Source organism: Moschus berezovskii, chromosome 12, assembly GCF_049115385.1.
Source record: "Moschus berezovskii isolate FMDL1 chromosome 12, NW_MosBer_1.0, whole genome shotgun sequence".
Classification (NCBI taxonomy): domain Eukaryota; kingdom Metazoa; phylum Chordata; class Mammalia; order Artiodactyla; family Moschidae; genus Moschus; species Moschus berezovskii.
In genome coordinates this window covers 28,153,050-28,166,628 of record NC_142471.1, presented here as the reverse complement: position 1 = coordinate 28,166,628, position 13,579 = coordinate 28,153,050, and the positions used below count along the sequence as shown (strand labels likewise).

At 53.7% G+C, this 13,579-nt stretch overlaps 1 protein-coding gene across 1 annotated transcript in view; it reads right to left on the bottom strand.

Moving 5' to 3' along the window:
* Positions 1-13,579, bottom strand: part of SLC29A3 (solute carrier family 29 member 3) — a 62,383-nt gene that overhangs the window by 16,736 nt on the left and 32,068 nt on the right. Inside the window, exon 4 of the mRNA XM_055425521.2 lies at positions 7,749-7,831. Coding sequence (XP_055281496.2) covers positions 7,749-7,831 — 83 coding nt within the window. The remainder of the gene's footprint in view (positions 1-7,748; positions 7,832-13,579) is intronic.

The following is a 13,579-nucleotide window of genomic DNA, read 5'->3' as shown; positions in this document are numbered from 1 at the left end:
CAGAGCCCAAGGTTGGTGGATGAGGACATTGGTACTCTCCTAGATCCAGCAATGTAGGCAGGCCTGACTTTAATTTTCCAGGGAAAGAATGAGAAAATCCTTTTTGTGTCTCTTCCATTTGTCACCAAGAGTACCAACTGGGCTTCCCTGGTGGCTCAGGGATAAAGAATCTGCCTGCCAACACAGGAGACATGGGTTCAATCCCTGGTTTGGGAAGATACCACATGCCACACAGTAACTAAGCCCCTACACCACAACTATTGAGCCCGTGCTCTGCAATGAGAGAAGCCACCGCAATGGGAAGCCGGCGCGCCACAATGACAGAACAGCCCCTACTCACTGCAACTAGAGAAAAGCCTGAGCAGCAACGAAGACCCAGCACAGCCATAAATAAATCTAAAAAAAAAAAGAGTGCCAAAAAACACAAAGAGGCACATGTAGCTGGGGAGCAACATGGTTGGAACTCCACCTCTGTTCTGTGGGTGCCCTGCCTATCTGCCCTCTCCTCTCACCAGGAAGCAGGCTGCAAGTGACAGGTAATTCAGTTCAGTTCAGTTGTGTCTGACTCTTTGCGACCCCGTAGACTGCAGCACACCAGGCTTCCTTGTCCATCACCAAACCTCTGAGCTTGCTCAAACTCAGGTCCATCGAGTGGGTAATGAAATCCAACCACCTCATCCTCTGTCGTCCCCTTCTCCTGCCTTCAATCTTTCCCAGCATCAGGGCCTTTTCCCGTGAGTCAGTTCTTCGCATCAGGTGGCCAAAGTACTAGAGTTTCAGATTCAGCATCAGTCCTTCCAATGAATATTCAGGACTGCTTTCCTTTAGAATGGACTGGTTTGATCTCCTTGCTGACCAAGGGACTCTCAAGAGTCTTCTCCAACACCACAGTTCAAAAGCATCAAATCTTCGGTGCTCAGCTTTCTTTATGGTCCAACTCTGACATCCATACATGACCACTGGAAAAACCACATCTTTGACTAGACGGACCTTTGTTGGCAAAGTAATGTCTCTGCTTTTTAATATGCTGTCTAGGTAACACCTCCCGAGAGCTGCCTTCAACCAAAGATGGGAAAGTGGGTGGATAAATCCCCCACCCCCGCTCCCTCCCGCCTCGAGTGCATGCTCCACACTGGCTGGCAGCACTCTGGGGCAGGTCAAGCTCGGTCACCCACCGTGGGAGCTGGCTTGACAAGGCACCATTTATTGACTGCCACGCCTTCCTGGTCTCCGCCTTTCTCCTACCATGGTCTCCCAAATGAACTACCTGCACTTGAATCCTTGTTCTGAGGTCTGTTTCTGAGAAACTCCACATTAAGACACATCTTCCTAGCGTCTGCAGGGCCCTCCACCTGGGCGGGAGTTGGTGGGCAATCGGGTGAGTACCTGGACTCCAGAGGACCCAGAGCGTCCATTTTAAATGCACACCAGGTACCCTGAAGACTGGGAGTCAGGCCTTACTCCTGACGCTTGGGGCGACGCTACACATGCAGCCCCTGTCGCACGATGTCCCCGCCTTATCCCAGCAGCAGGAGCTTCCCTGCACACTCAGAGATAAGAGCCACAGGGGCACAGAGCCTGAGTCCAGAGACGGGAGCCCTGCCAACTCTGCCACCAGTTCACAGTGTGACCCAAGGCAAACATTCAACCTCGCGGGGCCTCAGTCTCCTCATCCTGAAAAAGAAGAGACGGGACAAGATAACATTCGTGCCTCTTCCAGTTTATGCTTCTAAATCTGAAAAAATTCAAGTGGAGAGAGAGACTGAGGACAAAAGCCCCAAAGTTGAGCAGTTCCTTGAGGCAAGAAGCAGGCACAGCAGAAGTGGGAAGCCCCACAGGGACAGGACCCTGCCTTGTTCTCACCCATGGGGCTGGCACAGGGCCTGGCAGGCACTTGTAAACACCTCCTGGACCCACAGATTGACCAGCAAGGAGCCTAGCAGTGCATGCTGGGCCTCAAGCTCCCTTTCAGTCCCTGCTTCTTGACCCCTCAGTGTGGCAGGGAGACAGCTGGAAACATCAGCAGCGACCTCAGCCGGCCTTGGGAATGGCCTCAGCCTCTCACCACCTCCTCACAGAAGCAACACAGAAAACGTCCACCCCAGGAACACTGCGGGCATCTCGGAAACTTTCCTGTGTCTTTACATCAAGGTAGATAATTGCTTGAAAGAAACAGCGGCTTTGGAGAGAACTGGGGGACTTCTTACCCAGGCACCCCCACGGCAGGGGCGGTGCAGACTGGGAGGTGAGGAGGTGAACACTAAATGCATAACAAAAGCAACGCAGCTGCCAACTCTCCCGTACGCATCCTGCCCCTCACCTGCACAGGTCTCCTCTCCCATCCGTATCCTGCCCCTCACCTGCACAGGTCTCCTCTCCCGTACGCATCCTGCCCCTCACCTGCACAGGTCTCCTCTCCCGTACGCATCCTGCCCCTCACCTGCACAGGTCTCCTCTCCCATCCGTATCCTGCCCCTCACCTGCACAGGTCTCCTCTCCCGTACGCATCCTGCCCCTCACCTGCACAGGTCTCCTCTCCCGTACGTATCCTGCCCCTCACCTGCACAGGTCTCCTCTCCCATACGCATCCTGCCCCTCACCTGCACAGGTCTCCTCTCCCGTACGTATCCTGCCCCTCACCTGCACAGGTCTCCTCTCCCGTACGCATCCTGCCCCTCACCTGCACAGGTCTCCTCTCCCATCCGTATCCTGCCCCTCACCTGCGCAGGTCTCCTCTCCCGTACGCATCCTGCCCCTCACCTGCGCAGGTCTCCTCTCCCGTACGCATCCTGCCCCTCACCTGCACAGGTCTCCTCTCCCATCCGTATCCTGCCCCTCACCTGCACAGGTCTCCTCTCCCATCCGTATCCTGCCCCTCACCTGCACAGGTCTCCTCTCCCGTACGTATCCTGCCCCTCACCTGCACAGGTCTCCTCTCCCATACGCATCCTGCCCCTCACCTGCACAGGTCTCCTCTCCCATCCGTATCCTGCCCCTCACCTGCACAGGTCTCCTCTCCCGTACGCATCCTGCCCCTCACCTGCACAGGTCTCCTCTCCCATACGCATCCTGCCCCTCACCTGCACAGGTCTCCTCTCCCATACGCATCCTGCCCCTCACCTGCACAGGTCTCCTCTCCCATCCGTATCCTGCCCCTCACCTGCACAGGTCTCCTCTCCCATACGCATCCTGCCCCTCACCTGCACAGGTCTCCTCTCCCATCCGTATCCTGCCCCTCACCTGCACAGGTCTCCTCTCCCATCCGTATCCTGCCCCTCACCTGCACAGGTCTCCTCTCCCGTACGCATCCTGCCCCTCACCTGCACAGGTCTCCTCTCCCATCCGTATCCTGCCCCTCACCTGCGCAGGTCTCCTCTCCCGTACGCATCCTGCCCCTCACCTGCGCAGGTCTCCTCTCCCGTACGCATCCTGCCCCTCACCTGCACAGGTCTCCTCTCCCATCCGTATCCTGCCCCTCACCTGCACAGGTCTCCTCTCCCATCCGTATCCTGCCCCTCACCTGCACAGGTCTCCTCTCCCATCCGTATCCTGCCCCTCACCTGCACAGGTCTCCTCTCCCATCCGTATCCTGCCCCTCACCTGCACAGGTCTCCTCTCCCGTACGTATCCTGCCCCTCACCTGCACAGGTCTCCTCTCCCGTACGCATCCTGCCCCTCACCTGCACAGGTCTCCTCTCCCATACGCATCCTGCCCCTCACCTGCACAGGTCTCCTCTCCCATACGCATCCTGCCCCTCACCTGCACAGGTCTCCTCTCCCATCCGTATCCTGCCCCTCACCTGCACAGGTCTCCTCTCCCATACGCATCCTGCCCCTCACCTGCACAGGTCTCCTCTCCCATCCGTATCCTGCCCCTCACCTGCACAGGTCTCCTCTCCCGTACGTATCCTGCCCCTCACCTGCACAGGTCTCCTCTCCCGTACGCATCCTGCCCCTCACCTGCACAGGTCTCCTCTCCCATACGCATCCTGCCCCTCACCTGCACAGGTCTCCTCTCCCATCCGTATCCTGCCCCTCACCTGCACAGGTCTCCTCTCCCGTACGCATCCTGCCCCTCACCTGCACAGGTCTCCTCTCCCATACGCATCCTGCCCCTCACCTGCGCAGGTCTCCTCTCCCGTACGCATCCTGCCCCTCACCTGCGCAGGTCTCCTCTCCCGTACGCATCCTGCCCCTCACCTGCACAGGTCTCCTCTCCCATACGCATCCTGCCCCTCACCTGCACAGGTCTCCTCTCCCGTACGCATCCTGCCCCTCACCTGCACAGGTCTCCTCTCCCATCCGTATCCTGCCCCTCACCTGCACAGGTCTCCTCTCCCATACGCATCCTGCCCCTCACCTGCACAGGTCTCCTCTCCCATCCGTATCCTGCCCCTCACCTGCACAGGTCTCCTCTCCCGTACGTATCCTGCCCCTCACCTGCACAGGTCTCCTCTCCCATCCGTATCCTGCCCCTCACCTGCACAGGTCTCCTCTCCCGTACGTATCCTGCCCCTCACCTGCACAGGTCTCCTCTCCCATCCGTATCCTGCCCCTCACCTGCACAGGTCTCCTCTCCCATCCGTATCCTGCCCCTCACCTGCACAGGTCTCCTCCTAATTGTCAGCTGCAGGACCCGTTCTCAGCAGGAGCATCCCTGCAGGGGCTCCAAGCCTTCAGGGATCTTGCCCAGGGCTGTTTTCAATGCTAGCGAAGCTTTATGAAATGTGCCCTGTGCAAGCCCACCCCACATCCACTAACAGGGGCATGCTGCCTTACTCTCTGCTCCTTCCACCTGGACGGTGGCCCAGGGGCTGGGGACACCGTGGGGGCGTGAGGGAAAGTCTAGACAAGCGCAGCCTGGGGTTGGTGGCTCTGCTCTGGGACAGGGGCTGTCTGAGGTGAGAGCTCCAGTCCCGGGACTGTGTGTGACATTCTCGGAGAGGATCACCAGCTGTACCCAGGCTGCCAGCTCCACCCCCCTCCCCTTGCTCGTGAGGGCTCAGGACCCCAGGGGACTGATTTCTTCCTAAGTCTCCAAAATGTAAATCCTCCTCATAAGTATTTATGATGCTACAGATTTTACATAATAAAACACTTGGTGATTATGGAAGAGCCAGTTAGAGAAAGCCAGGGTTCTCTAGGAGGGAAGAAAAGGGGACATTTCAATCTCACACATTAAATAAAAAACAGCTTAGCTCCAAACCATCTTCCCACAGTTCAGAAACAGACAGAGGCTGGAGCGTTCCCCACAGTGCTCTCACCCTCTCCTGCAGCCGGGAAAGGGCCAGGGCAGGCCCTGGGGTGGACCGGACACTTCTGGAGGATGCCCTGTAATGCTGAGCTCCCAGAGCCAGCTCCCAGCCATCCTCAGGAGGGCAGCTACCTGGACGGCCCACAGTCCCCACTGCAGACAGATCCAGACCTTCTTCACCACTTCCTTCCTTCCAGCATCTTGAAGCCAGGGCAGAAACGGGCTCTCACTTACAGGGTCTGAGATGTGTCTCTGGGTGCAGGGAGGAGGCAGGCAAAGCTAGAGAGCTCGGAGACAGGAGGCCCAGAGGTTCCAAGTCCAGATGTGGGGGGAGAAGGGTCCCAGTTCCAGTCCTGCCTCAACCTCTTAATGGTTTCATGACCGTGGGCAGGCCACCTCTGTCAGCCTGTTTTCCCATCAATAAAACAGGGGAATAAGTCCGTTGCTCTAGGCCACTGCCAGGACTAAAAGAGAGAATGCTGCCAACGACTGAGTGCTCAGACTGCTAACTGAGAGGATTAGAGATGATTTACCCTGGGCCCTGAGGCTGAACCTGCCCTGCCACTGCTCACCCCAGGTCCTGGCCGGCTGCTGCCTGCTGGGCCTCACGACCTCAGAGGGGGCAGTGCTGGGTAAGATGTCAGCTCAGGCTACCCCTTCCTGGCCCTGTGGGCCTGGGCACACATCTCCTGACTTCCATTTTGCACAGAGGATCATGAGAGGGGCCTGGAAAGGGGAGAGGGCAGTGAGAGGCCAGGGGACTACCCGCCGCCATGGCTCGGTCACCTCTTCCTCATCGTCCTCCTCTTACATGCCCTTCCTTTTCTCATGCCTTCTCTTCTGAGTCACTGTCAGGAACCCAGCTCTCCCCGTAGGGTCCCCGCTCAGCCCTACTCCTGGCTCCATTCCCCACCTCCTCCTGGGGAGGGTGCCTGGAGGCTGTGTTCCCCCTGCTGGGACACTGATCACAGCCCTGTGTGCTGGGCAAGTGCAAGGAGGCAGGTGGGGGGGCAGCTGGCATTCAGCCCCTCGGTTGCCTGAGACCATCCTCCCTCTCACTTGTCCAGCCTGCACTTTGGTTTTAAGAGGCGTGCAAATTCATTGACATTCCTTCCGTTGAAAGATGGAGTCTGTGTCCCCTTGAAACTAAGAGGGCTTGGTGACTGCCCTGGCAGAAAGGACAGTATGTCACTGCAGAGAGTAGGGCACCAAAACCAAGCAGCTTCTGCCTTGCTCTCTAGAAGCAGCTGCTCTTCAGTTACAACACGGAAAGTCCTACTACCTGAGGCCAACCTACAAGAGACCAAGGGGAGGGACAGAGAAAGAGCTGTCCCGCATGAGACGGCCAGCCAGAGCTGCCAGCTGAGCCTGTGGACTCCCAGGACCATGAGAGACACCGGTTACTGTCAGTGTTTTTAGCCTCTCTGTTTTGGGATCATTTTTATGCAACAATAGATCATTGGAATAACCTCATAACATGTTTGGAAAGAATGGTCTGTTCAGGCTTAGCACACCTGAGGCACTTGTGCTGCCCTCTCTCCTCATGGACTCAGAACAGACATCACTAATCAATCACAGCACACTCCCTGAGGCCAAACCTGCTTTAGACTCCTGTTCAAGCAGAGATCCAAGGAGTCGATACAAACTGAGCAGAGTTGGGTAAAACAAGTTTGCCACCAGGGACCGAAGGTTTCAGTAGGCTGTGCCCGAGAGACGCCCAGGTTTCAGAATAATAACATAGCCACCATTATCAGACAATGATAGCTTAGGAGAAATGGGGGCAAAGTAACTCAGGCTGTTACCCCTGTAAACCTAAATGGAGAAGGGATGGCACCAGTCACACAATGGGTTTGAAGGGTTGTCTCCTAAACCATTCTTTCTTCCACAGTGGATCCCACTCTTCGTGAGTGCAGTGTCAGAAGTCACCAAGTAATCCCCTTGTGAGTGCCTGACTCATGAACTGCTGTTACCAGCTTGGCACTGAGCATAGGTGACCCTTTTCCATATAGTAAGAGCTGGGGTGGTGAGGTGACAGGCTAACTTCCAGCTCTGATTTTTTTTTTGGCCACTCCATGAGGCATGTAGGATCTCAGTTTCCCAGACCAGGGATGGAACCTGTGCCCCCTGCTGTGGAACTGTGGAGTCCCAACTACTGGACTGCCAGGGAAGTCCCCAGGCTCCTAACTTTCTACTGCTCTCAGAAAGGCTTGGAACACCAGCCTCCACAAGCCTTGCTCCCTGGGCCCCGCCCACCATCCATGGTGTCCCTGCAGCCCAGGCAGCTGTAGGGAGGCAGCTGACCCCACTGCCCAAGGACTGGGCATCGTGTGGGCAGGGTCCTAGGTAACCGATCTGACTCTCAGTCTTTGGGAAGGAATCTGAACTGCTTGCCTCCTACTTTGGTGGCCACAGTTCAGGCAGCTGTGGACCAAGGGAGAGTGGATAAGCTGCAGGAGAAGGTCGGGGGCCTGGGAGAGGGAGGAAAGTGGCCTACCTGTTGACAAGCAGGAAGTTCAGCACAAGGCACAGCACAGAAGGCACAGTGGAGGCGACGGCCAGGTAGCTCTCAAAGTAGTTCTGCAAGCAGAGAAGAGAGGGGGTCGCTGAGGCCACTTGGGATGCAGGGGAGGGCTCCACCCGAGAGCAGGGTCGGGGATCCTTCTGGTGGTTCTCTTCCCTATAGTCTTCAGACACCTACGAGTGACGGCTAAGCCCACCCTGAGACACCAAGGTCTCTTCCATCTCTAGCCTGAAACCACTCATGCGGTCACTTGACAGACACCAGCTTGAGCTGTGCCAAGTGACAGGGACAAAAGGAAGGGTAGGACATTGTCCCTGCCCTAATGCTCTGCAGTCCATGCTCCCATCCCTCCCACCTATTCCCATCCCTCATGGATCAGGTGATGGGGACAGGACTCGACATATGTTTACAAATAAAATAATGAAAAAATTTCCCTGTCGGTCATCTTTGCTCATTGTCAAATTTTGGAGTTATCCAAGTGGGTTAGTTATGATTCATTCACGGTCTCACATTCTTGCAACCAAGTGAGTACTCTTAGCAATACACAGGGCCCTGATCCCTGCAGAGAAACTCTGTTCTGACTGTGGATTTGCTCCTTCAATAGAGCTGTACCCCAAGATCACAGTCATTTTGGGAAGTGGCTTCCAAACTGGTCAGGATGAGCAAAAGGGGCATTTTCCTGGAAGCAGCTCAACAGTAATGTAGACAAAGAATGCATGAGACCACAGACAGGATGAAGAATTTCTGAGTGTGATGTGCTGGAACTTACAGCTGAAGAAGCTAAGGAGCAACTGTATGCATTTTTCAAATCTCAGAGGACTGTCCACTCATTAGGGTGGCTTTAACTGAGTATACCTTATCCTTCAATATACCCGTTGAACAAAAAACCAAAATACTGGAATGGGATGATATATCTTGGCTTTGGTGCTTTCATGTCAAATCGTGAACCCCAGATCAGTAATGACGATGGGTTCTGTCAGTTACAAATTGGCACTTGCCATCTACCTCTATAAGAACTAAATCACGTGCTGCTGTAGCTGCTGATTTTCAACACCCCCTGAAAGGTGTTCAGGGTAGAGAGAAAAAATGAGGAACTCCGTGCTCAGGGGACTGGCAGAACAGGTTTTATGAGCCCAATTCTTATATCTCCTCATATGTAGAAAAGCACTAAAATCCTTCACGGTGATGACTGCTCCTCATGACTAGCAAAAATCTGCAAAATATATGTTGATTGCATGTACTCTCCCTTTAACAAAATCACATATGTACTGACCTTCCCCCCTGCCTCTTTGGAGCAGTTTCTCAGAGCTATCTGAGGTGCTGTCTCCTGAACTATAGTCCTCATTTTACCCCCAAATAAAATTTAACTTGCAACTCTCACGCTGTGTATTTTTTAAGCTGACTGTTCTAAGCCATGAAAACCGCTTACATGAATAAAGCATACTGTGTGCAAGCACAAGGGCTTTATACAAATGATGTTCTTTACCTGAAAAAATAAAAATGCTGTGAGTACTCTGGAAAGCTTACAACACTGAACTTAACTGGGGAAATATTTTGAGTACAAATGTGCCAAGTGCAAAGAACAATGTGTGCAAAAATCTTGCCAGTGCACAAAGAGCTCCAGTAATAGGGATCTCTACAGAATCTGAGATATGCTTCTTCCCTGTTAAGAACAGGGTGTCCCATGGAAAGTATAAGACAGAGTGTGAGGTTTTTTAATGTCTCGAAACACCATAGGAAGAGCTGTCAGAATTCTATAGGGTATTTTTTGTCACTGTTGTCATTGTCAAATCTGTGGTAGGGGTGATGCGCTCTAAGGGAGTTCCAGGTAGGGGAGTGGGACAAGGGGCCTCAGTCCTGGAGAGAACAGGAATGAGTAAGAGTTTGGGGAACCAGAGGAGGTGGGATTTGTGTCAGATCTCAAAACGGAGGGGGAGCTCTTTCCTTTCTGGGAGATTCTGGTTGCAATGTGGAGGCCAAGAAAGAAAGATGTCATAATGGGCCCCTTTTAGTCTGAAGCACAGACCGTTGCCATGGTACCTTTTTAAGCCTGCAGAGTGCTTTGTGGTCTTTGAAATCTGCACCCTGAATGTAAGGTGGTGGTGGCCTTGCAATTAAAATGATAATCACAGCTAGTGCGGTCCATCAACCATGAGCCTCAGAAATAGCCTTCCTCCTTTGAGGAGCTACCTCATTGTTCCTGTCCTGATGGGCTCAGCAGAGCCTGGACTGGTCTGAGGCACTCAGTCAATTGCATCTTGACACAGTGGCTGGGCGTACGTGAGGCCAGGCAGGAACTGGGCGGGCAGAAGCAATGGGAACAGGCTCCAAGGAGAAGACGGCTGCAGGTGGGGGGACGGCCCCAAGTCTGAGCTCCAGACTGTCTGCGGCTGTTCACTCTGTGACAAGTCTGTGAAGGGCCGTCACATGGGTGCAGAAACTCTGTCTTTGTTTTTTCAAGCAGGCTCAGGTTCCCTGAGCATTTTAGGAATGGGGATTTTCTAGGTTATTGTTCTGGCTTGTTGATATTTAAGCAGAAAAAGTTCCTTTTAGTGTTGGAAAGTTTTAGAAATACTGACAAGTGGATAAGGCGAGGACTTCCTTTCTGCTGACTGAGCCCATTTCTCTGCCTTACAAAGAGCGTGTGGCGGGTGGGGTGGGGTGTGGGGTAGGCGGTGAGGCAGGGGAAGAATGGACTTGACCATGTGCCATCTTTCTACTGGATCAGATCGGGAAGCTGTGGTTGGTGATATAAGTGGACTCAGCACATCCCAAAGAGTTTTGTTTTTTTCTTTTTTTCCACACTTAATCCCTGATACAAACACGTGGTGGTTTCACTTGTCACATGAGATGGCGGCACCCATCTTGCTGGACTCTTTTATTCCTCCCGTGATGGCTCGGAGGAGGCCGGTGGCCAGGCTGAGGAACCCCACGTGGCAAAGACTACAGGTGACCCCTAGTTGCTGACAGTGGTTTCTGACCAACACCCAGCAAGAAACTGAAGCTCTCAATCCAACGACTGCAAGGAACTGAGTTCTGCTAACAACCCAAGTAAGCCGAAATTGATCCTTCTCCAGTCGAGTCTCCAGTAAGACTGAAGCCCTGGCTAACCCCTTACTGCAGCCGTGTGAGACCCTAAGGGGAGGACTGGGATAGGTTATGCCCAGCCCCCTGGTCTACAGATACTGTGAGATAATGAACATGTGCTGTTGTAAGCCACTAAGTTTGTACTATTTTGCTCCACAGCAATAGATTCCCAATTGGTGAGGGTGTGGGATAGCCAAGTTTCTAGTAACGGGTTTTTCTGAATGCTGCAGCCTTCCTATAACAATTTAAATTCAGTTCCTGATGAAGGCAGAGATAGCTGACCATGATTTCATTCAACTTCTTGCCAGACATGAGGACCGATGTGCCTGCCCACGAGGGGAACAAAGGTTATACTCGCTGACCACATCAGTCCCCCAAGCCTTTCCTCTCCAAATCCTTTGCTGAAATTAGAATCATTTTTGCAAGCAGCATGCACTGATTTCAAGAAACTGGACCTGGCTTATGCACCACCCCAGATCTGCTCATCTTACCTCCCTCTCAGGCCATTTGCTTTTCTGTTTGGTCCCACATAGTTATGAAGCCACGGCCACTGCTGCCACCAGCAGGAGAGCCAGCTGCCAAGGAGAGACCCCTGCACCTGTGCACTGCCCAGGCTGCACCTGCAGAGGCTCTTGCTCCTTGGGTGGCTGTGGGAGGGGTCAGGTGACCCTCTCAGAAGGGTGGAGGAAGCCCCACCCACAAGGTAGGTTTCAACCAATGAGAGGCGGGAGACAGGAAGGAGACTAGAGACATCCTGCTGGCCGTTCCTCCTCTGGCCTAACATCTGTTCTGAAAGGTGGTGGCTCCACGTGGCTCCTCAGGAGACACCCCATGTGCCTGAGCAAGCAGCTGTGTTTTAGAGGCAAAGCTGTGGCCAGTGCAGTGACACCACAGCCTGTATCTGCTCCCCTCCATCCTGTCACTTCCCTTTTCCTCACTCTCACTTCCCTAGGACAGCACTCCCCAACAGAGTATGGCGTGTAAGATGCTGCCTCAGGCTCCTTTCTAAGAAAAACCCAACAGCAAAGGCCCTATGTTCAATTCTCGACTCTACACACTGCAGACTCATAGCTGGTGCTCCCTTCCTGGGTTCGTCTCATTTGTTTCCAAGGCCTTTTGAGGTTACCTTCTCCTATTTTACTCAAGGAAATATGAAGACAGCTGAATACTGGTTCAAACACACTGCAGTCAGAATGGTAACAGCACTGCCCCCTCCAAAGCAATGTGAAATCTCCATTCTATAGGGTGATTTTTGAGTAATGCAATGCTTGGAAATAATCTGTGTCAAATAGTTCACCTCCACTTGGGACCGAATCCTGAGAGCTCCTTCAAAAGGCTCCGTTGTTACTTGTCCCACCAGGCATCTGGCAACAAGGTTGCTGCCTCCACCTCCAGAGATGAACCCGAAGGCCCCAAGGACTCTGGCGACAGAGGAGTGGGGCAATGAGACCAGCCTCCAGGGCAATGGCACTCCCTGCCCCCATGACAGTGGAGGCTGTGTGCTGCACAACCCCAGGGGGCAGCAGTTGTGTGGGCGGTGAAATGAACAGAGCTCCTCAGAGTTGTACAACATGGCAGCCCCGTTTACACAGCTCATGGAAAACCAGGGGGTCAGTTTGGGCCTGATGTAATTGCAGGTGGGAGCCCCAGAGGCTGGTAACCCCACAGCCCCAAGCGCGGCTGAGTGACCACTTCCATCTGGATCAGCATCCCCTCATGTGCTACCCACTCCCTGGTTCACTGAAGATGTGGCAAGCCCCTGTGTGCCCAACACTAGGCTGGTGGTTTGGCATATAAAATAGAATAGATAGGGTGGCTGATGCCCTTAGGAAGTGCGTAGTTGGGTGCAATCCCACAGCTGTGGAACAATGGATCCAAGGGTTGGGGAGGGAAGGAGGGAGTTTAGGGGGATTTCCCATAGGAGGCCATCTTGGACTGCAGCCTGAAAGATGGGGGGAAGTTTGTCAGACAGATATGGGAAGGGGGTGGGTGCTGGTAGAAAGAGAAATGGCATTCCAAGAGGCAGAAGAACACATGCAAAGACAGGAATGGACACTTCTTCGCCACTTAGGACTCTAACCCCGGCTCATTTGTCGGACCAGACTACCCTGAGGTTTCCCTCAGTATCCATAGGAATCTACCGAGCTGGGGCAGGAAGGCACAAGTGTGGTCCATTCAAACCACAGGGCAGAGAGGGCAGCCCCATCATTCTGAATTCTCCAACCCAACGTGAGGTAAGTCCAGCTCTGAGGAACAGGAAGAAAACTTCTGCTTCTTGAAGGTCTAATCGAATCTCCCTGCCCTCCCCTATCTTCCCTGCACTGTGCAATTACCTCGGGCTTAGCCTCTGGCAAAGGTAACATCAAAAGTCCTCTTCGGCACCTGCCAGGTAAACCCATTGGGCTTCCCTCATAGCTCAGTTGGCAAAGAATCCGACTGTAATGAAGGAGACCCCCAGTTCGATTCCTGGGTTGGGAAGATCCACTGGAGAAGGGAAAAGTTACCCACTTCAGTATTCTTGGGCTTCCCTGATGGCTCAGCTGGTAAAGAATCTGTCTGCAATGCAGGAAACCTGGGTTCGATCCCTGGGTTGGGAAGATCCCCTGGAGAAGGGAAAGGCTACCCACTCCATTATTCTGGCCTGGAGAATTGCATGGACTGTATAGTCCATGGGGTCACAAAGAGTCAGACACGACTGAGGGACTTTCACTTTCAGG